The 21,860-nt window shown below is 39.7% G+C and overlaps 1 protein-coding gene across 1 annotated transcript in view; it reads left to right on the forward strand.

Moving 5' to 3' along the window:
* The window catches only part of LOC137278223 (chondroitin sulfate synthase 1-like), a 56,214-nt gene extending 35,062 nt beyond the window's left edge, over positions 1–21,152 (forward strand). Inside the window, exon 2 of the mRNA XM_067810441.1 lies at positions 15,362–21,152. Within this exon, the coding sequence (XP_067666542.1) occupies positions 15,362–16,945 (1,584 nt within the window). The 3' untranslated portion in view covers positions 16,946–21,152. The remainder of the gene's footprint in view (positions 1–15,361) is intronic.
* The last annotated feature ends 708 nt before the right edge of the window (positions 21,153–21,860 follow it).

Consider the following 21,860-nt stretch of genomic DNA (forward strand, 5'->3'; position numbering starts at 1 on the left):
ACTGTTGATGTACTAGATGTACAGGGACTGTTGATATACTACATGTACAAGAACTGTTGATATACTAGATGTACAGGGACTGTTGATATACTACATGTACAACAACTGTTGATATACTAGATGTACAGGGACTGTTGATATACTACATGTACAACAACTGTTGATATACTAGATGTACAGGGACTGTTGATGTACTAGATGTACAAGAACTGTTGATATACTAGATGTACAGGGACTGTTGATATACTACATGTACAGGAACTGTTGATATACTACATGTACAACAATTGTTGATATACTAGATGTACAGGGACAGTTGATATACTAGATGTACAAGAACTGTTGATATACTAGATGTACAGGGACTGTTGATATACTACATGTACAAGAACTGTTGATATACTAGATGTACAGGGACTGTTGATATACTACATGTACAACAACTGTTGATATACTAGATGTACAGGGACTGTTGATATACCAGAAGCACAGGAACTGTTGATGTACTAGATGTACAACAACTGTTGATATACTACATGTACAACAACTGTTGATATACTAGATGTACAGGGACTGTTGATATACCAGAAGCACAGGAACTGTTGATGTACTAGATGCACAACAACTGTTGATATACTAGATGTAGAGGAACTGTTGATTTACTAGGAGTTGTTGATATACCAGATGTAGAGGAATTATTGATATACCAGATGTACAGGAACTATTGATTTGTTGGATTAGAGATTTAATGCACCTACTGGATGTATGCAGATTCTGTGATTGCATTCAGTGCTCATCCTTCATTTGTCAAATATAAAATATGGTGCAATACTACAGGGATAAAAAAAAAGAACAAAATCATGATCTGTGATGCTAGTAATTATATTCTACTAAGAACATATGTATGAATTCATATTCCAAACAAGACAGACAAGTACCTGCTGTGATTGACAGGTAAAATCAGAGTATTTACAGGCTATCCTGTCATAAGTGGACAATTTCTGATTGTTGTATTCAGCAGAACAAACAAGCCCGACTTTTGGACAGTCCTAAATCATAACAGGGTCACCAAGGCAGGGAGCATTTATGAGCTTGGGATTTCTGCTGAGAAATATATCATAGTAGTTTTTCTGTCAGTGTGATAATTTCTGTGCTATCTAATTGACACCTGTTTCAAGCAGCTGAGTTAAAGACCAACTGCATAGTGTTGAAACCCAAAACATATCCTGGCAGACAGATGCATAAAATAGCATCATTTTCACATCAGTGTCTTCTCGGTACACTAATTATATCAAAGGAACAGATGTAGTTTTCTTTGTTGAATTTCAAGAATTTTCTTGAAATTGACAGCCAAACTTAGTTTGTATGCTGGAGTATTTGATGTAACAGCTACGTCATGTATGAACTGTTTTCAGTAGATACCCAGATTTTCCGAATTTTGGCTGTCAAACTGTGAGGAAAGTATCTATTTGTATTCAAAGATTTGTTTGAAGTGTGTATTACCAGTTAGTGGAATGATTGAAGAATTTAACATTAACAAGATATATTTTGACATCTGTGCTTTGTAGAAATATGTTATGATCAATATTTAGTTTAAAGTTTATATAATAAATTCATGTGCCACGCTTCTGATGGCCATCTAGAGCGTATGTAGTAGTTGCTGAGGTACTGCATATCACACAGTCCCTGAGTGCCAGCTTGACATGAAGTGTCCTGAAATGGAATTTCCTCAGGCTAAAACACAGTGCTCATATAAAGTGTCTGTCTGATGAAATATGGGACTTACTGGAAGCTCTTGCGGGCTGGTTTAGGAGAGTCTTATTTTTGCAATAGTTCTAGAAGGTTGTTTAAGAGAAGAATTTGTTTGTTTTAGTGGAAACGTATTTTGGAGAGGAGATAGTTGGGAACTAGTTCTCTATTTCTGTCCTGAACAAGACAATTCCATCCTCGCACTGCCCACAACACAAGGGATATCATCATCATTTTAGTGATGTTTCACCTCAGAGCAATGGTGAGGCATGTCCACTTCATGGGCACTATATATAGCTGTGTAAGTGGTTACCCAGTACAAGAGGAAACCTTGTACTAATGTTGTTCTAAGGCTGCACACTGTCACAGGTGGCTTTGCATTGGGAAAGCTTTTACTATTAATAACCACCTGTCACGTTCTTTAGTCAGAAGGCAAGGCAAGAGATGGTATGTTACCTCAGCTGAAGCTGTCATGTCAGGGCTGGTGGTGAAATGTCAGATGACTGGCCTCATTCTTTGAACTCCTTAGGGTCATCCCAGTATATACTGAGTTAGTGGAGTTACTGTTGATGTTGTGAAGAGAGTAGGTGTACTGAGGTTACTGTGGATATAGTGGGATTATTGTGGTGTAGTGGGTTTTCTGTGGTGTAGTGGGTTTTCTGTGGAAATAAAGGGGGGTTACTGTGGTGTAGTGGGTTTTTCTGTGGAAATAAAGGGGGTTACTGTGGATATAGTGGGGTCAGTGTGGATATAGTGGGGTTACTGTGGTGTACTGAGGTTACTGTGGATATAGTGGGATTATTGTGGTGTAGTGGGTTTTCTGTGGATATAGGGGGGTTACTGTGGTATAGTGGGTTTTCTGTGGAAATAAAGGGGGTTACTGTGGATATAGTGGGGTCAGTGTGGATATAGTGGGGTTACTGTGGTGTAGTGGGTTACTGTGGCATGTTGGGTTTTCTGTGGATATAGTCAGGTTACTATGTTGTAATGGGTTTTCTGTGGTATAGTGGGGCTGCACTGGTTTAGTGTGTTCAGTGTGGAGGGTTAATGTGGTGTAGTGGGTTTACTGTGAATATAGTGGGGTTACTTGGTGTGTTGGGTACTGCACATGCTAGCAGAACCTGAACTGGTTTGTGTGATGACCTTATGAATAGGGAAAAGGTCTTATCTCCCATAACACACAATAGGCAAACACATGATCAACTGTTTATCAGTTTTCCCCATGCCACTGTCTTTTCTTTCAAGAAGTAAATCAGGTGGCATGGGTCATTTACTCCAGCTGATAGATTTGATCTTTCTTCAGGTTGTGGTATAAGGTTTAGGTGTACATTCATAACTATGTTTAAGAAATACAGTTCACACTGCCACCATGTTCAGTGTAATAAAACACACTTTTGTCCTGAACTATTCTAGTTAGAGCACAAGGACACATGCGTATAAGTGCTTTCACTTGAAGATAGTTCATGAGTGGGAGTGGTAATTGTGAGTCAAACTTAAGATGTATGTTCATGAATGTTTCTACCAGTGATGTTAGCCAAGTAAAGCAACTGTAAACCAAGGAATGGTTTACAGCAGAGTAGTTTACTAACACAGGCATATCAAAGCATATTAGAATATTACATAATACATCCTTTGTTGTGGAAGCTGTTATTAGATTTCAGCAGTGAATCATTATTACTGGACTGTTAATTATTTTATGTGTAATAAAAAGTTAGATGAACTAGCCTGAAACAGTCATGCCTCAGCTACCTTTAAAATGCAAATATTCATCATGATTATTGTTTTGATTATGGTTGTGAAGTTAATAGTGACTTTTGAACTGACTTTAGACCAGTGTACAGGTGACTGACAACTCACTCTGGACAATTGTACGGGTGACTTTTGAACTGACTTTAGACCAGTGTACAGGTGACTGACAACTCACTCTGGACAATTGTACGGGTGACTTTTGAACTGACTTTAGACCAGTGTACAGGTGACTGACAACTCACTCTGGACAATTGTACGGGTGACTTTTGAACTGACTTTAGACCAGTGTACAGGTGACTGACAACTCACTCTGGACAATTGTACGGGTGACTTTTGAACTGACTTTAGACCAGTGTACAGGTGACTGACAACTCACTCTGGACAATTGTACGGGTGACTTTTGAACTGACTTTAGACCAGTGTACAGGTGACTGACAACTCACTCTGGACAATTGTACGGCTGACTTTTGAACTGACTTTAGACCAGTGTACAGGTGACTGACAACTCACCCTGGACAATTGTACGGCTGACTTTTGAACTGACTTTAGACCAGTGTACAGGTGACTGACAACTCACTCTGGACAATTGTACGGGTGACTTTTGAACTGACTTTAGACCAGTGTACAGGTGACTGACAACTCACTCTGGACAATTGTACGGGTGACTTTTGAACTGACTTTAGACCAGTGTACAGGTGACTGACAACTCACTCTGGACAATTGTACGGGTGACTTTTGAACTGACTTTAGACCAGTGTACAGGTGACTGACAACTCACTCTGGACAATTGTACGGGTGACTTTTGAACTGACTTTAGACCAGTGTACAGGTGACTGACAACTCACTCTGGACAATTGTACGGGTGACTTTTGAACTGACTTTAGACCAGTGTACAGGTGACTGACAACTCACTCTGGACAATTGTACGGGTGACTTTTGAACTGACTTTAGACCAGTGTACAGGTGACTGACAACTCACTCTGGACAATTGTACGGGTGACTTTTGAACTGACTTTAGACCAGTGTACAGGTGACTGACAACTCACTCTGGACAATTGTACGGGTGACTTTTGAACTGACTTTAGACCAGTGTACAGGTGACTGACAACTCACTCTGGACAATTGTACGGGTGACTTTTGAACTGACTTTAGACCAGTGTACAGGTGACTGACAACTCACTCTGGACAATTGTACGGGTGACTTTTGAACTGACTTTAGACCAGTGTACAGGTGACTTTTGAACTGACTTTAGACCAGTGTACAGGTGACTGACAACTCACTCTGGACAATTGTACGGGTGACTTTTGAACTGACTTTAGACCAGTGTACAGGTGACTGACAACTCACTCTGGACAATTGTACGGGTGACTTTTGAACTGACTTTAGACCAGTGTACAGGTGACTGACAACTCACTCTGGACAATTGTACGGGTGACTTTTGAACTGACTTTAGACCAGTGTACAGGTGACTGACAACTCACTCTGGACAATTGTACGGGTGACTTTTGAACTGACTTTAGACCAGTGTACAGGTGACTGACAACTCACTCTGGACAATTGTACGGGTGACTTTTGAACTGACTTTAGACCAGTGTACAGGTGACTGACAACTCACTCTGGACAATTGTACGGGTGACTTTTGAACTGACTTTAGACCAGTGTACAGGTGACTGACAACTCACTCTGGACAATTGTACGGGTGACTTTTGAACTGACTTTAGACCAGTGTACAGGTGACTGACAACTCACTCTGGACAATTGTACGGGTGACTTTTGAATTGACTCTGGACCAGTGTATGAGTGAGCGACTTTTGAACTAACTCTGGACAAGTATATAGGTGACTTTTGAACTGACTCTCGTCCAGTGTACGAGTGACTGACAAACTGACACTGGACTAGTATACAAATGAATTCCAAACTGACGAACTGACTCTGAACCAGTGTATGGGGGACTTTTGAACTGACAAACTGACTCTAGACTAGTGTACAGGTGACCAATGAACTGACTCTAGACCAGTGTATGGGGGACTTCTGAAGTGATGAACTTACTCTGGACCAATGTACAGGTGACTGACAAACTCTTTCTGGACCAGTGTGCTGTTGACTTTTGAAGTGACGAACTGACTCTGGACCAGTGTAGGGGTGACTTTTGAACTGGGGAACTAACTCTGGACCAGTGTACAGATGTTCTGACTGATAAACACACTGTTTTGCTGGTGGAGTCGAGGATATCAGATTCTTCAGTCAGACAGCCCTGGATTTATGTATGACAGTGTAGAACACACTCTAGCCAGGGTGTGCACAGTGACATGGCAGGACTGGAGACTTAGACCAGTGCTATGTGTATATGTAGCCTGTAAGTGGAGGAAGTATTGGGCACAGTTTTAAGTGGGATACTTACAACAAGGAGCAGTTTTATACATATGCTTGGTGTAGATCAGATTTATTCTTTGAAAAATGTTGATTATATTTCTATCGCGTGACATGCTTGAAGTAAACATGATACTGTACCTTCTCTGCATCACAAACAAGTTTATGTCTCTGGTTGTCTTAGGTTGTAAAGAGATGAGTTAAGATAGAAACTAATCAACTCTCTCTCCTTGCAACTGAACACTGAACAAACACAGACTTTGGAGAACTGTTACAATAATCAAAATTCAGTGATAGAAAACTTCCAGCTTATTAGATCCTTTGAGACTGCATGGACCAAATATCCATTCACGTGAAAAGTGCTGACTTCTGTGTGTCAACGGACCATTTAACAATAGATAAATGTGAAAAATATATTGCACAGTTTTGTAGCATTGGAAGTTCAGCATTGAAAAATGGCTGCCCCTTTGATGATGAGTCTTGCTTTCAGTGGAAGTGTGTGCCATACATCAAAGTAATGTGAATCATTAAGAACCCAGTGACGATTATGAAGCTTAACTGACGCTTGTCCTGTCCGCGTAGCAGAATGTCATCTTCAGTAGACTACTGTGCCCCCAAAGTATACAGGGACGGAAAAGGTTGACTTGACACAATCCATGGGCTAGGGTAGAAGTGGGGAGTGTTTATTGTAATGGGGTTTCTAGATAGGGTCCAAGGGCTGCTGAAAGTTAAAATAGTATAAGTCAGGAAGTAAATGATAGCCAGAAAAGACAGACTTTCAGAAATGACGTCACAGGTTCCCTCCCTCCCTCAACCACCTACTCACTCCTGACTGGCTTGTTCCCATGTTCGAGAGTTGCAGTAGCTCAGCATCACATTACTGAGAACTGAGTTACACCATTTTTTGCTGCAAAGTCTAACCTAAGTGTAACATATGATGTCTATGCCCCTCATGCATTAGGGGATTGACATTATCCCATAACATCATGGCATTTTAAAAAGTTAATTGTTTGATGAGGGTTATTTGTCGTTGTTTCAGTGGAAAGGGTAAAGTATAGATGGTAAGATGGATGGGATAGGATGTTGAAGAGGTCCCACTCTGGTGGATAGGTACTTCTTGGGAACTGCAGAATAGCAACTGTTGAATTCAGTGATGTGTAGAAGATGTTCAGCTATGTGTTTGTGGTACTAATTTCAGTTGGTGAAGACAGACCCCCCTCGTGAGAGACTACCTTTGATATTAAATCTATGTCCTAATTTTCCTGTACTCATGACATGAAAATGCTTAGAATCACTTCATTGGCATGATTTGTATCGTGCAGATCTTGATTGTTAAAGCATAGTTTTGTGGTTTTATTGTCTGCAATCCTGAACAAACTATGCAACTTAGAAACTTCTCATTATTACTCTTGTTCATATATTGACTTAGAGCAGAGACTTAATCATAAGAAGGACTCATCCTAGTTTGGGTTAACCTTGGTGCTCCCCTGGCACATACTGCTTCATATATAGATCCACTTGTAGAGAGCAAACTTCTATATACTAGCAGCCCCTGCTCCATGTTGTCAACATGTCAAGAAGCATAGACAACCCTCCTCATATAGTAAGATGAAATTATCAAATGCTAATCTGGAAACTGTGGTGGCTGAGGAGGTTAGGCGGCTCACTTTGTATGCTGGCGATTAGGTGTCTGATTAGGTATGGGTTCCAATCCCAGGTGGAACTAGAATCTTTACTTAGCTAAAGCAGTAATCCCAGATATATCATAATCCACATTTTGCCACTTTCTAATGGTGTTGTAACAATCTAATGTTTGTCCCTAGAACATATACTTATTCCTAATAAGGTGGTGGGGTAGCCTAATGGTGAAAGTGTTTGCTCACCAAGTCGAAGGTCCGGGTTTGATTCCCCACATGAGCACAATGTGTGAAGCCCTTTTCTGGTGTACCATGATACTGATGCAATACTGCTAAAAGCACTGTAAAACTAATCTCACACATTTATTCCTAATGTTAGATCCTTTTACACATACCTTACCATGACCTGCTTGTGTCACTGCTGAAAATCTGACCTGTGAAACCATTCTGTCATTTGCCTGTAATTATTTAGAAAGAGGTGAAAAATCTGATTGAGTAGATAAATGGATATGACACTTCAACTGACTTCTGCTGTATAACATGAACAGTTTTAGTGTGATCAAACATCTTGAAGTACTGTGAGTAAATTGCATTTGTCACTGTAGGGATTTTCATAAAAAAAGGTTTCACACAATTTGTTCAAAATCATTTGCAAGTTTCTGTGGTAAGATTCTTTTGTGTTTGCTTGGACTTTTGTGAGAATATTTATTTGGATTAAAATATGGGTTAAGCATTGTACACTCCCAATAAATAGGAGTCAGCATGTGTAGTATATGCCTGAACCGAGAAGCAAGTCTAGATTTTACCTGCAGTAAGTACAGGACAAACAACTGTCTGTCACTCCACCGGTGTCTAACGCATTTCCTTGCCTGGCTATTGTTCACAGTGTATACAGTGCAGCTACAATCAGCCCAGGGTACAGACACCTTCTGTGTTACACATATTGTTGTTTCAAGTTAAACCTGTGATCTGTTGGCAGTAGGCAGACATTTGATCTTACAGCCTCAGCCAGTCAGTCTGACTCATTGATGCATGTGTTGAATTACCATGCATCAAATGTTTTATTTTGGATTATGGTATCTCAGTGAACTAATCTAGTGCTTTTGTTAGGTTGAGGCCCATTCAGGATTCAAACTTACACTTTCAGAGTCAGGCACCTAATCATAAGCACACAGAGTCAGAAATCTAATCCAGGCTAAGTAAACTTAGTCTCAGTGTATTTCATTACACTCCACCACTGACTCTAACAAAACCTAGTAGAAGGTCGCGTGAGGTAACCTTTGAGCCACCAATGACCGTCCAATGAAATGTGAGATGGTTAAATAGATTTAACCAGTCAGACAATGGCTACTATTTAGGGATCGGAGGGACTTTCAAAATATTCAGGTCACAGACACTGATCTCAACACAAACAAAATTCCGCATATAGCACAATTATTTGACCTGTAGTATATACGCTTTGGGGTTTCTGTTGACATGGTTACCATTAGCTAATATTACCGCAAAATGACACCCTGGAATATTAGCTCCTGCGTCTTGATATATTCATGAACAATAATCATTGATGAAGAAACTTTCGTGTGTGTTAATCTCATCATGTTCCTTATGAAAACATGGCACTGTTGGTGTACATGAGACTCTGTAGATGAGGATTCAAACCAACACTTTCAGAATCAGGAACCTTATCGCAAACATACAAAGTCTGAAATTTAACCCACTCGGCCACTGCGACTTCTACGAATTGGTGAAGAGACTTTTGTCTTTATTCAGCTCTGCATGTGACACTGTTGCACTACATGAGACTCTAGGTTCAACGTTTATTTCATATGGTGGTGTAGTTTGCACTGTTAGAGTTCATGACTTTCAAGTAAAATTGAAGTCGTATATGCTTGGGAATGGCTTTCTCTTTGATCAGAATGTTTGCTTGAAATGGTGCCAACTATTATGAAGAGTGTGCTAAGGGCAGTATTGTATTGTGAGCTTAGAATTCAATAATGTGCAGAACTATTTCAAACTAAGCCCTGTCATAGAAGCTACTTAGTGACCAGCTAAACAGAGTGCTCGTGGGGTGCATGGTTGTGCTTCCCAACAATTGATCCACTCGTTCCATACACATAATACAGTATTACATGCTGATAATAGGACACTGAATGAAAATGTTTCTAAGGAGTTTCTATTTGAATGTTTTGTGTAGGCTTTTCCATTGGTGTAAGGTGTTCCAAGGGCTCATGGTCAGGTACAGTATGGTGACAGGAGCACTTTCTGACCTTTCAGTACAACGTGACCTGAAAACACCATCACTATCATGGCTCCACACAGAGCTGATAGGTTAGGGTGGCCTGCAAACTACGCCAGTGTACTGGCTTCATACAGACCTGACAGGGCAGGGTGACCTGGAAACATCGTCACTCATGGCTCCACACAGACCTGACAGGACAGGGTGACCTGTAAACAGCATCAATGCCATGGCTCCACTCAGACCTGACAGGAGAGGGTGACCTGGAAACATCACCATACTGGCTTCACACAGAACTGAGACAGGGTGACCTGGAAATATCAGCGTACTTGGCTCCACACAGACCTGATAGGACAGGGTGACCTGGAACCAGCGTCACTGTCATGGCTCCACACAGACCTGACTAGACAGGGTGACCTGGAAACATCACCGTATTGGCTCCATACAGACCTGATAGGACAGGGTGACCTGGAAATATCACCGTACTTGGCTCGACACAGACCTGACAGGATAGGGTGACCTGGAAACAGCATCACTGTCATGGCTCCACACAGACCTGACAGGACAGGGTGACCTGGAAACAGCATCAATGCCATGGCTCCACTCAGACCTGACAGGAGAGGGTGACCTGGAAACATCACCATACTGGCTCCACACAGAACTGAGACAGGGTGACCTGGAAATATCAGCGTACTTGGCTCCACACAGACCTGATAGGACAGGGTGACCTGGAACCAGCGTCACTGTCATGGCTCCACACAGACCTGACTAGACAGGGTGACCTGGAAACATCACCGTATTGGCTCCATACAGACCTGATAGGACAGGGTGACCTGGAAATATCACCGTACTTGGCTCGACACAGACCTGACAGGATAGGGTGACCTGGAAACAGCATCACTGTCATGGCTCCACACAGACCTGACAGGACAGGGTGACCTGGAAACAGCATCACTGTCATGGCTCCACACAGACCTGACAGGTCAGGGTGACCTGGAAACATCACCGTACTTGGCTCCACACAGACCTGACAGGACAGAGTGACTTGGAAACAGCGTCACTGTCATGGCTCCACACAGACCTAACAGGACAGGGTGACCTGTGAACAGTGTCACTGTCATGGCATACCAACATGAAAGAAAGGAAAGAGAAAACAAATTGAGTTGGGACGTCAGTGGCGTTGGTTGCTTGTGTTTTCATTCAATACTGTATCTAGAGTGTTAAGTTAAAGTTGAGAGTACATCCTAATAACAGATAAACAAACAAGTGACACCTACAACTCAATTAGCTGGCACTACTGCTACATTTGATTCATGCCGCAGTGTGTGTGTCACTGTTCACATGGGTATTTGTCAGAGAAAGGGAGGTGTATATCGACATTACATGCAAATATAGAGTTACAAGGGTACTTTCTCTTGTCGGGTCCATGAAATCATATTGAGATATCCGAAATATCGAGACATCTGTATGGAGTTAAAAGAAATCAAATAATGCTAAATAATAAAGGATTTTACCAGGACTGAGAAATTATATTGAGACAACCAAGATATCTAGTTATCAGAGTTCGACACAGTTGTGTTTAACTGTAGTTGATTGATGCAATCTGACAATCTGGCAATCAGTTCATGATTTCATCAAAATGGATGTAGAATGTAGACTGAAATTTGAAACAATGTGAATAAAACAGCTGACAAATGTAAGTCCAAATACACACTGGACACATTTTCCAACAAGATAGGTGGATCAGTTCTCAAGCTTTTGATCACTGGATTGTTCTGTCCAGAATATTGTTTACAGGCCAATGCCATGTATAAACAAACACACTCACTCTCACTCACTCACTCACTCACTCACTCACTCACTCACTCACTCACTCACTCACTCACTCACTTTAACCTAATAACAGGATTAACTTGCGTACTTGAGTGCATATTCGATGATATGACATGTCCTGCTTTTGACCTGATCAAAACTCATTATTGCATTGATTCTGCACACACCTCTCTACACAGCTGTATGTATGAGGAAAATGTATGCTAAATGCAAGAAATAGCATTCCGTAATTAAGACTATATGGAAAGCCTATCCACCAAGTTTAACAATCTCCTAACACTGCAATAACTTAGATTTTTCTCTTGAAATGATCACATTAAAAACACATGTCCATTATTTCCATATTTTTTCAATTAACTCTGAATAATTGTTTTTAGGGGCAGTGGTTGACCTAATAGTTAAAATGAAATTTTATGTTTTCCTTGAAAAACTGTTACACAAGTCTATGCTTTCCATAAGTCTTAACGCGTTTCATCTTGAGATAAGTAAAATGATACACACATTTAGTAAAGAAGAACGATGTAAAGCTATGTCAAGCTATGAACAATATTCTAAAATGCACCATATGAGAGGGTTTCACATTATGATCAAGAGCTTGTTTTGTGATGTTCTCATGCGATAAGTAATTACTTAACATGTGGAACCATGCATTATTTGACAGGTTGTCTCTCAGTGTTTAAAGTTAAGAGCTGTATCAGTAGTACATGTATTATAAAGATTAATTTGACGTTGGATCATATGCATGTGTGTGTATGTTTAAGGCTGCTCATTTGATTGATATCAGGATATACAGCAAAGGCTGTTTGTTGTACAATGTTGAACAATGATGTAGTGTTTTGAGATGTGTTTATCAACAGACTAATGCTCCAGGTTTAAGAATTGGCAGTAGGGTAGCCTAGTGGTTAAAGTATGTGTTTGTCCCACCAAAGGCTTGGTTTGTTTTCCCACATTGGTTCATTGTGTGAAACCCATTTCTGGTGTCCTCTACTATGATATTGTTGGGATAGTGATAAAAGTGGCGTAAAACTAAAGTCACTCACTTGCTCATAAGGTTATAATTGGTCTTTAGCAGCCCATGCTTGCTGTAAGAGGTGGCCATGGGTATCCGGTGGTCACTGTGTTGTTTGTAGGGGTCAGTGCTCAAGATGCATGCTGATATCAATCACTAGATTGCCTGATCCAGATTTGCGTATTTACAGATCGCTGCCATATAGCTGGAATATTGCAGAGTGAAATTTAAACTTAAATATAAACTCACTATTGCAACAGCTAATGTTACCTATATGGAATAACAGGCTTATGCTGAGCACTTGATGATGACTGATGAAATGCTCTGTATGCCATGTCTTGCATATATGAAAGCTGTTCTAGGGGTGTATTTTCACAGCCATCAAGGGAGATAAGTATACTCCACCATGGTGCAACTGCCTTTTATCTACCAGGCTCCTAAGCTCTGCAGTTTTGTAGTTGGTCATCTTGTCAGCAGGGGCCTGAAGTAGGCCATCCTGTTTGTGTCGAAGGGAAGCAGCAAGTGACTAGGGTAACCAGAAGGTGGATCACACATGTGAACAGTGCAAGGGTTGGCCATGTGCTACCATGTAATAGTAAAGGCATTCTTTGTCACTTGCCTCCCACTCCAGTTTTAGGGCTCTCTTTACTGTTTTCTATCACATCGCCCAGATTGTACAGTGCCGCAGTCACTGAGATGTAGGCCAGGAGCAGACGGCCAAGTGTTTCCAGGAGAAGTCAATCTGCTGCACATTTGCCAGCATTGTTGACTTGAGTGGACACAGTTCTTTACAAGTTTTGCTTATCCTAACATTTAAAGGGCCGGACTGCTCCTCATTAGGCTAGGAATTCAGTACTGGACATGTAATGGTTGGCTTTGAGAAAATAGTGTCAGATAACAAAATCATAAAGGAGTGTATTTTAACTCAGCAGGATGATCTTTCTAATAAATGAATGATTGGCCCTTTAACCCAACTTAGATATTTCAGATTTTAGCAACAATTATGAACAGACTGCTTTGCATATGTATACAGAGGCACCCAATTTTTAATGTCTACAAGTTGTCATTGCTAGTGGTTATGTTTGAATAGTATGCTAAAGTTGTGTTTGGCTAAATTATGACTAATAGTATGATGCTACTCCAGTTACACATGATATTCCCCAGGTGTTTGATAAACACGGCTGTAATACTTACATGGTAACCAGGGCCTGATCTACAGTTTGTAGCACTATGTTATTTGTAAGCCTATGATAAATGGTGTAGTTACGGTAGCCCTACACACTGCAAACACTTTTTTGGATCTGGACCCAGGAGAAAAAAGTTGGTGAATGGTGGGGATCCTGTATACAGTGTCCATGTGTAAGACATCTAACCTTTGTACACAGCACATGTAGGTACAAGACAACTTGTGGCAAGGATTCCTCCCAGCATAGGTCAAGTGAGGAGGTATGGGTTGTAATGAAAACATTACCATCTTTGTTGGAGTGATTGCTCTGAAAGAAATGCAGCAGACAAGTCCCCAGTCAGCAATACTTGTTTTAGCCAGGCCTAATAGCCTTAAACAAGCTGGGAGAGCTGATCAGTCTCACATGTTACGGATACAGTGTCAGTAGATACAGCATTGGGTTTCTAGGGAAATTTACTTCCATTGACATACTGAAGATGTTAAAGCTTTCTTCATGAAAACACTTTCTTCCTTGAAATTTGTCAATGACTTCAGTTAGTGGTTATGGACTTGTACAGCTTGAAGTGAATTCTGTAGATATGTCACCAACGAGAAAGATATGTCAACACCTTCAAAAGCTACATTCATACAGCTAACATCATCTACATCTCATTATTCACTGTAGTATTAAACATTGAGATTGGTTGATAATTCAGCAAGACATGTTTAGTCATTCTATGTGTACCACTGTACATGTGTGTAAACTTGTCTTACACAACATATTCATTGTAGTTTAAAATTCAACTGCTTTGGTTATCCAAGACCAAAAGTTTATTTTAAATTACAGTGCATTTGGTTGGGGCCTGAGTAGACATACTTAGACATATATAAAGAAAAACTCTTTATATCCACTAAACGTATCCTCGCATATTGCAAAAGGGTGATGCCCACAGTCTTGAGACCATTTGGTCCTTCCTTATACTTAGTGTCTGAAACAAACCATTTTTGTCCTGAGGTTGATGTTCCCTGCTACATGAGTTGCTCTGCCAGAGTGTTTACTTGTTGTATGCTTGGTGATAAAGAGGCAAGATGTATTTCCAACTGCTGTTGAACAGTCCAACAGTTTGTATTCACCATACTACTGTTGTTGTTATACGGGCCAGATTATCCCCTGTGACTGACCCAAGGTCAAGTGTTTATTGTTCTGGTCACAGCGAAGTCCAAGCGAAGTCCAAGCCTCTTTTCGGATATTTGATACAATGCTAAGTCACAAAAACCTGATTTACAGACATGACTGCAGAATAGCTTACATCTGCAATGACCAATGTTGGTTTCAATATGGCGTCATGTGGCATTGAAAATAGATGAATCAAGACATTGCTGTTTACAACTGCTGTTTGATATATCTTGTTTACTCAGACACTGTAGTTTACTCCTGTAATTAGAGAAGGTGAAGAGGTTTAGACTGGTTGTTGTTTTAAATCCTGAGGCATGCTTTGCTTTTCAAATTGGAATTTCAGGCTTTTTTTAGATTAATGGCTTTCGGTATTTCTGTTAAGCTACCTCTTGTATCTTGTTATATTATATACATGAACCAATTTTGTTGTTTCAGATGCAGCAGATTCTATACCAGAACTACAAAGAGGACAAAGGATCTTTCAAGAAGACACTAAAGAGCAAGGAGGTTGAGAAGGCTGTGACCCTGCACCCAGTAAAGGACCCAGTGTATCAGTACCGCATCTACAACCATATCCAGTCCACCATCATCATGAACCTGCATCAGAAGGAGCTGCGGCTGATCCGGGAGGTCACCATGATGGAGCAGCTGCTTGGACTGCAGAAGTCCAACATCGTGGACAACAAGCTGGGCATCTTGCCCTCGCTCAATAAATACCCACCAAAATCAGAGGAGGAAGTGCTCACTTGGGACTTTTTGAAAAAGCCTATATATTCTCATAATCATTTGAATCCAAAGCGGGGAATGGAAGCATCGTTGTCAGGGGCTTTGGATGATGTTGTCATGCAAGTCATGCAGTTAGTGAATAAAAATGCTCGTCAGAGGGGGAGGACTATAGATTTTAAAGAAATTCTGTATGGTTATAGGAGGACTAACCCTTTATTTGGGGCAGATTACATTCTTGACTTATTGCTCATATATCGCAAACACAAAGGCCGCAAAATGACAGTACCTGTGCGTCGCCATGCTTATTTGCAGCAATCCTTTATGAATGTGTTGTTCATTGAGGAGATTCCCAAATATCATCCAAGGCCAAGTGTTGGGGGACAAGTGATAAACTTGTTCAGGCAGATAGCTGGTGGATCAGATGATCTGAAAGCTTTAGACAAAAGAAAAGAAACAATTCATTTTATAATGCCTCTTGCTGGACGATTAAAAATATTTCAGCGCTTTATGCGAAACATTGAGGAGGTGTGTTTTAAGTCTGGTGAAAATGTGCATCTTCATGTGGTGTTGTTCAACAGTGAAAAAGAAGACATGGCTTTGGAGCGGAGCATTGATCTGCTTCAGAAGTATCAAAGGAAATATGGTGGCAATAACATCGAGATCATACAAGCAAACGGTGCTTTCAATCGTGGTAGGGGATTGGAGTTGGGAGCTTCAAAATGCAAGAGTGATGCATTGTTGTATTTCATAGATGTGGACATTGTTCTGAGGAGAGATGCCTTGAATCGCATTCGCCTGAACACTAAGCAAGGCTTCCAGGTGTACTTCCCCATTGTGTTCAGCCAGTTCGACCCAACAACAGTGTGCCAGGATGACAGTCTGCACTGTGTGTGCACAAGCACCAACAACTGTGTGATCAAGCCATATGACTTCCATCATGACACAGGCTACTGGAGACAGTTTGGCTTTGGCATTGCTGCCATGTATCGCAGTGACATGCTGTCCGTAGGGGGCTTTGATCTCAGCATAGAGGGCTGGGGGAAAGAGGATGTGGACCTCTACACTAAATTCATTGAAAGCAATATCACAGTGTTTCGCTCTATAGACCCAGGAATGACACATGCTTTCCACCCAATAGAGTGTGATGCTAGTCTGGAGACAAATCAGATGACCATGTGCATCAACTCCAAAGCCCAGAGCTACGGGTCAGTGTGGCAAATGGCGGAAACAGTATACAGTGAAGACGACATCATGCGGCGCCACGAGAAGCATTCACTGGATGTGCGATCCTAATGAACATCCAACTTAGGATCTCACTGGGGACATTAATTGCAATTTGCTCTGCATGTACTTTACAGGTTCTGGTGGGGTTGTACAGGGGGACATTTTACAGGCAGATATTTTACAGGCTTCAAGTACTTCAGTGTTCATCTACTAAAGACAATATGTGCCTGTTGATCTACTGATGAATGTTTTTTATGTTTGTAAAATTGTAGAATTTGTTCATATGCTGCTTTGTCCTGTTTTGCTCAAGAATGTTACATTGTGTATCCATTACCATGATTGGGAGTGGTAGAGCTACCACAAATGGGGAACAAATGTTATTTACAGAACAAAATATGAGAAGCTGGAAGATGTATATTTGTTATCTTCATTCAAGTGTGATTAATGTGCATGATGCTATGCTTTGTGAATGTAGTATTTCTAGATTAATTGAAAGCTTTGAATGACAGGAATGGTGTGCCTGTGGGAATGACGTAGATGTAGACACGTAGACGTCCATTATGTAGGCTTTTGTAGTGTAAATTGCCTTGAGAATTCTCACAGCTTACATGTGTACATAATTAGCACTGCTCTAGACCTCTGCACATGTTAAATCCATCCAACCACTTCAACGTCAGAATCATGTCACTTCATAAATACTCCATTTGAAGCTTTTTTGTTGAGGAAATTATGAAGTGCTCATATTCCCTTTTTAATTTACAAATGTTATTAACTTGCTCTTGAAGGTGTATTTAGTATCAGAATGCCGTGGATAGTCGTGGGTAAAGTTTCACCAAAAATCAATTTGGTATAGGCTTGTTTTTACATTGAAATATATTCATGTTTTTTTTAAATGCCTGTCTTTTATAATGTTATAATGTTGATGATAGCCATGTGATTTTCATGAAAAAGAAGCACTGAAAGACCTACATATACATTTGGCATGTTTGGACGGAAAGGTCAGTTTAAAGTTTATTTGTTCTTGAAGACTCTCAGAATTAATAGTAACCAGAGAGAAACTAGCTTCATCTCCATTGTATTAATATGGTATTAAAGATGCCTTCTTTTGGGTACAGAAGTATTAGATTAAGAAAGTATTTTTCCAATTTATGGCACAGGGATAATTTTATGAGCTTATACTATGCTTTTTAAATGGTACACACCCAGCAGAATGGAATGTGATGTAAATAAGAATACTTTACTCTCTGAGTCCATACCATACTGTACATATTCATTTGCTGCCTTAGGGCAGGTTGAGTGTTGCTCAGCGTTATTAGAATTAGGCAAGCATAAATAAGAAGTTACCATACACTCTATTCCTTCCATATCACTACCTAGATAATGAAGAAAAATTTGTCATTAGGTTAAGTTGCAAAAGCATTTTTAGCACGACAAAGATGTTTTCTGTCTCATATTTTCATTTGATGAAGTTTGTACACCCAGATTCATATTTTGTAGTTTTTATGGTTATGTGTGTTAAGGCTGAAGGAAACGACATTCTTTCATGTGCACGTGCCTATAACACTTGAAAGATAAGCCAAATGTTATTAGGGGTCCAGCATATACTGCAAAAGTATGAACTTCATGCAAGTTAATTCTTGGTTGTGCATCAATTCATAGTTGTGTCTCACTCACTTTGAGCAATGTTATTCATCTCTAGCATCAATCATATACACATCAGTGTCTCACAGAGGGAATGTTTCTGTCTAAATGTTTATCAAGGCATCTTCTCATTAGATGAGTAACGTGCATCAGACAAATGTCACATGAGGCCTTATCAGCATTTCTAAAATCACTAAATCGCAATGTTTCACTAAAAACAGAAAATGATCTGGCATCAGTGGTTCCACTAAACAGGCAGGCTGTTGTAACCAGTTTGCATAGAAATAATAAGTAGTTGGTTTACAATGCGAGTCTCCTTGCTCAAGTATGAAACTTTTAAATTAAAGGCCTCATCACCAGTTTATCATAATTTTTCCAAAGTTTTATATTTGTTAAAATGACTCAATCATAGCAGCTAGGTCACACTTCCATTTCATGTTACAGAATTTCAGACTCTACTTATGTTTTCATCATTTATCTTGAGAAGGTTACAATGCCATCCATTTATGTCAGCTTTGGTTGTGAATATTAACAGCCTGTTAAGAGATATGTGTGAAGTATTCTTAAAACAGTCTCAATGAAAGTGTCACGAATGATTCATTGTCAGTTGTCTTCATTGTAAACAAAACAAGGCTTTCTCTGTCTGAGGGTGTAAATATTGAGGGGAAATGATCATTTATCCCATAGTCATGGTATAATACAGGTCAGCCAGTCTCTACCAGTAGCCATGCCTCTAATACATATGCAGCAGTAATTGGTCGAAACCATTCAAATATGTAACAGAAACATAAAGATCACTGGATTTAGCCTGTCGCATGGTAACTTGTCATCTTTCATTCTTGCAGCTATAGCAGCCATGTGTTGAATTTATTACTGACCCAGCCATTCTTTGAGTTAGCTGTGATTTGTTTCACAATGTAGCATTATATAGCAGTTATAAAATATGGGTTTGCTCGGCTAGGATTTCTAGTGGTTTCAGACATGTACAGCAGGTTGTTCTTGTCAGGTTTAACTATTACTAATATTAAAGGTGGTTGCTACCAGTCTGTCTTGTAGTGAAGATATCTCCCTGTCTCAGACCATCTGATGATGAAAGTGTTGGTCAGCTTCCCCATACCACTGCTGATCTGTGTGGACAGTTTTAACTCTGCTGGTTACATTGGTTGTGGAGGAAAAAGACTCCTGTGTCATATAATTGTGTGTGCGTGATTTTCACTGTTAATCATCTTCATGCTAAGCCAGACATCTACTTTGTGAGCAAATTTGTCAAATGTTGCTTGTGGTTCACTCATTGTCGATACAGTTTCTTTTGTATGCCTGATTAGGAAGGAATTTAGTTTTTGGCGCCAAAGGCTTGTTAGCGGTTTGCTACAGGCCAAACATCTTCTGTATAAAGATATATATATATATATATTTAGCAAGAATGTTTTGGGCATGTTTTATGTTTGCATTGACAAAAACTAGAACTTTTATGTTGAGAAATAAGGGGGAAAGTAACATAGCAAGGTATTTCTGAGTAGCCTAGTCTTGGAAGCATTGGTGATGTTCAATAGATTGAATGAGGAATAGTTTTTGTATATGTCCTTAGAAAAGTTCTAGACGTGTCAATAGAATTGTACATTTTCCTGAACTGAGTTCCATGTACAGGAAGTTAGAAATTGTGCCAAATATCAAGGATTATTTTACATGTTAATCATTATCATTACATGTTAATTTGAATGCCTATTCAACACTCTTTGAGGAAAAGTTTTATCAGTGTAGATAAAGCATTTGCTCATCCTACTGAAGTCTCATGTATAATTCTCTACTTGGCATCATTGAGCCCATTGCAGGTGGCCCGTGCTGTGACATTGTTGATAAACTGATGAAAGCAGCATAAAACCATGCTCTCTTACTCACACTTGGAAGTTAGAATGAACTGATGTCCATAACAATGAGTTGTAGATGTTTATGACAAGAAAGTAGCTTTCTGAATAAGGCCAGATCAATTCTATTTATGTTTTATGGATGTGGGTCATATTTTTTCAAGAATAAGAAAACTAAGATATAATTTTCCCTATTCCTAATATTTTCATTGACCCAAACTGTAAACTTACAAGAAAAATCTTTTTTATTTTGTGTTTTGTCCCATATACACTTTATAACTTAACAAAAGTAAAGGACTTTTATTACGTGAAAGGAATATTACTTTGGTGATTTTATTTTTAGGTTTTCTGAGGACAAATCTGTAAACAAGAAATATCATTGGTCTGGCCTAATATACATCTGTTTTCTTTCCTTTCCTTCCAATGTGTAACACATAGCCATTTAAGTCATCGATTTGTTAATGTTCATACTGAGACATGGAGGGAGATTACTTAGTATGTTAGGGTGACATTAGGTTGATGTAGTGTTGTAGAATCACGTGTTGTCATGGGATGTTGATGTATTCGGGGTTTGTAACATTACATATATGGTGGTCCATTTAACTGGACTCTGCTCATGATTGCACTGTTATAGTCTTGTATATGATTTCATACATGTTTTGTGATTTACATTGTATGTGCCACATGGGAGAATTTCCGAAGAGTAACATTGGAGTTTTGACAATGAATGTATTTCTTATGAAGAATCAAAATAAATAATTATTTATTTAGTGAAGAGTTTTGTGATTTTAGAAAGAGACTTAATAATCAGTAGTCTGCACTAAAGGGAATTCAGCATGCCGATTTTGGTTCTACTGAACAAACACAGATTCTTAGGAGATTAAAATTTTTGGGGGGCAGCAAAATCAAAAAAGAATGATCAATGTTTTACTAAAAATCAAATATTTCCTATAAAAACCTGAAAAAGAAAATTCAGATTATTTCAAGTATTTTAGGGAAAAAAATATGGTCAGTTTTCAGGCAAAATGAACGTCCCCAAATCTTTTTCGGCATAAATAAGATTTTCTCCTTCATTAGCTAGGAGTGGTCATGAGGAGGACACAGTGTACTTGCTACCATTATTTTAAATGCCCTACATATGGTCATGTAGGGTACAGTGCTTCATTACACTCTGCTACCAACATCCTCATCACTGTCCTCAGTCTATTGAAGATATTCTTTGAATACTTTACGAGATAGTGCTTGGACCAAGAACACGTCCACAATTCTGAACAAGACCTCAGTTTTACCACCAAAGCCACACCGGGACATAAGTCAGTCATAAATGTCAGACAATGTCATTTCTAAGACAAGAAGATCTTACCCTTCCAATCTAGAAAAGAAGGTGTGAAGATGAACAAGGGGCTGTGTGGTCAATTTGAACAAGCGATGCTCTGACAGGAATATTCCAGGTAGCAATTGATGCTCTGCACAACCAC

The sequence above is a fragment of the Haliotis asinina genome, chromosome 3 (genome assembly GCF_037392515.1).
Source record: "Haliotis asinina isolate JCU_RB_2024 chromosome 3, JCU_Hal_asi_v2, whole genome shotgun sequence".
NCBI lineage: Eukaryota > Metazoa > Mollusca > Gastropoda > Lepetellida > Haliotidae > Haliotis > Haliotis asinina.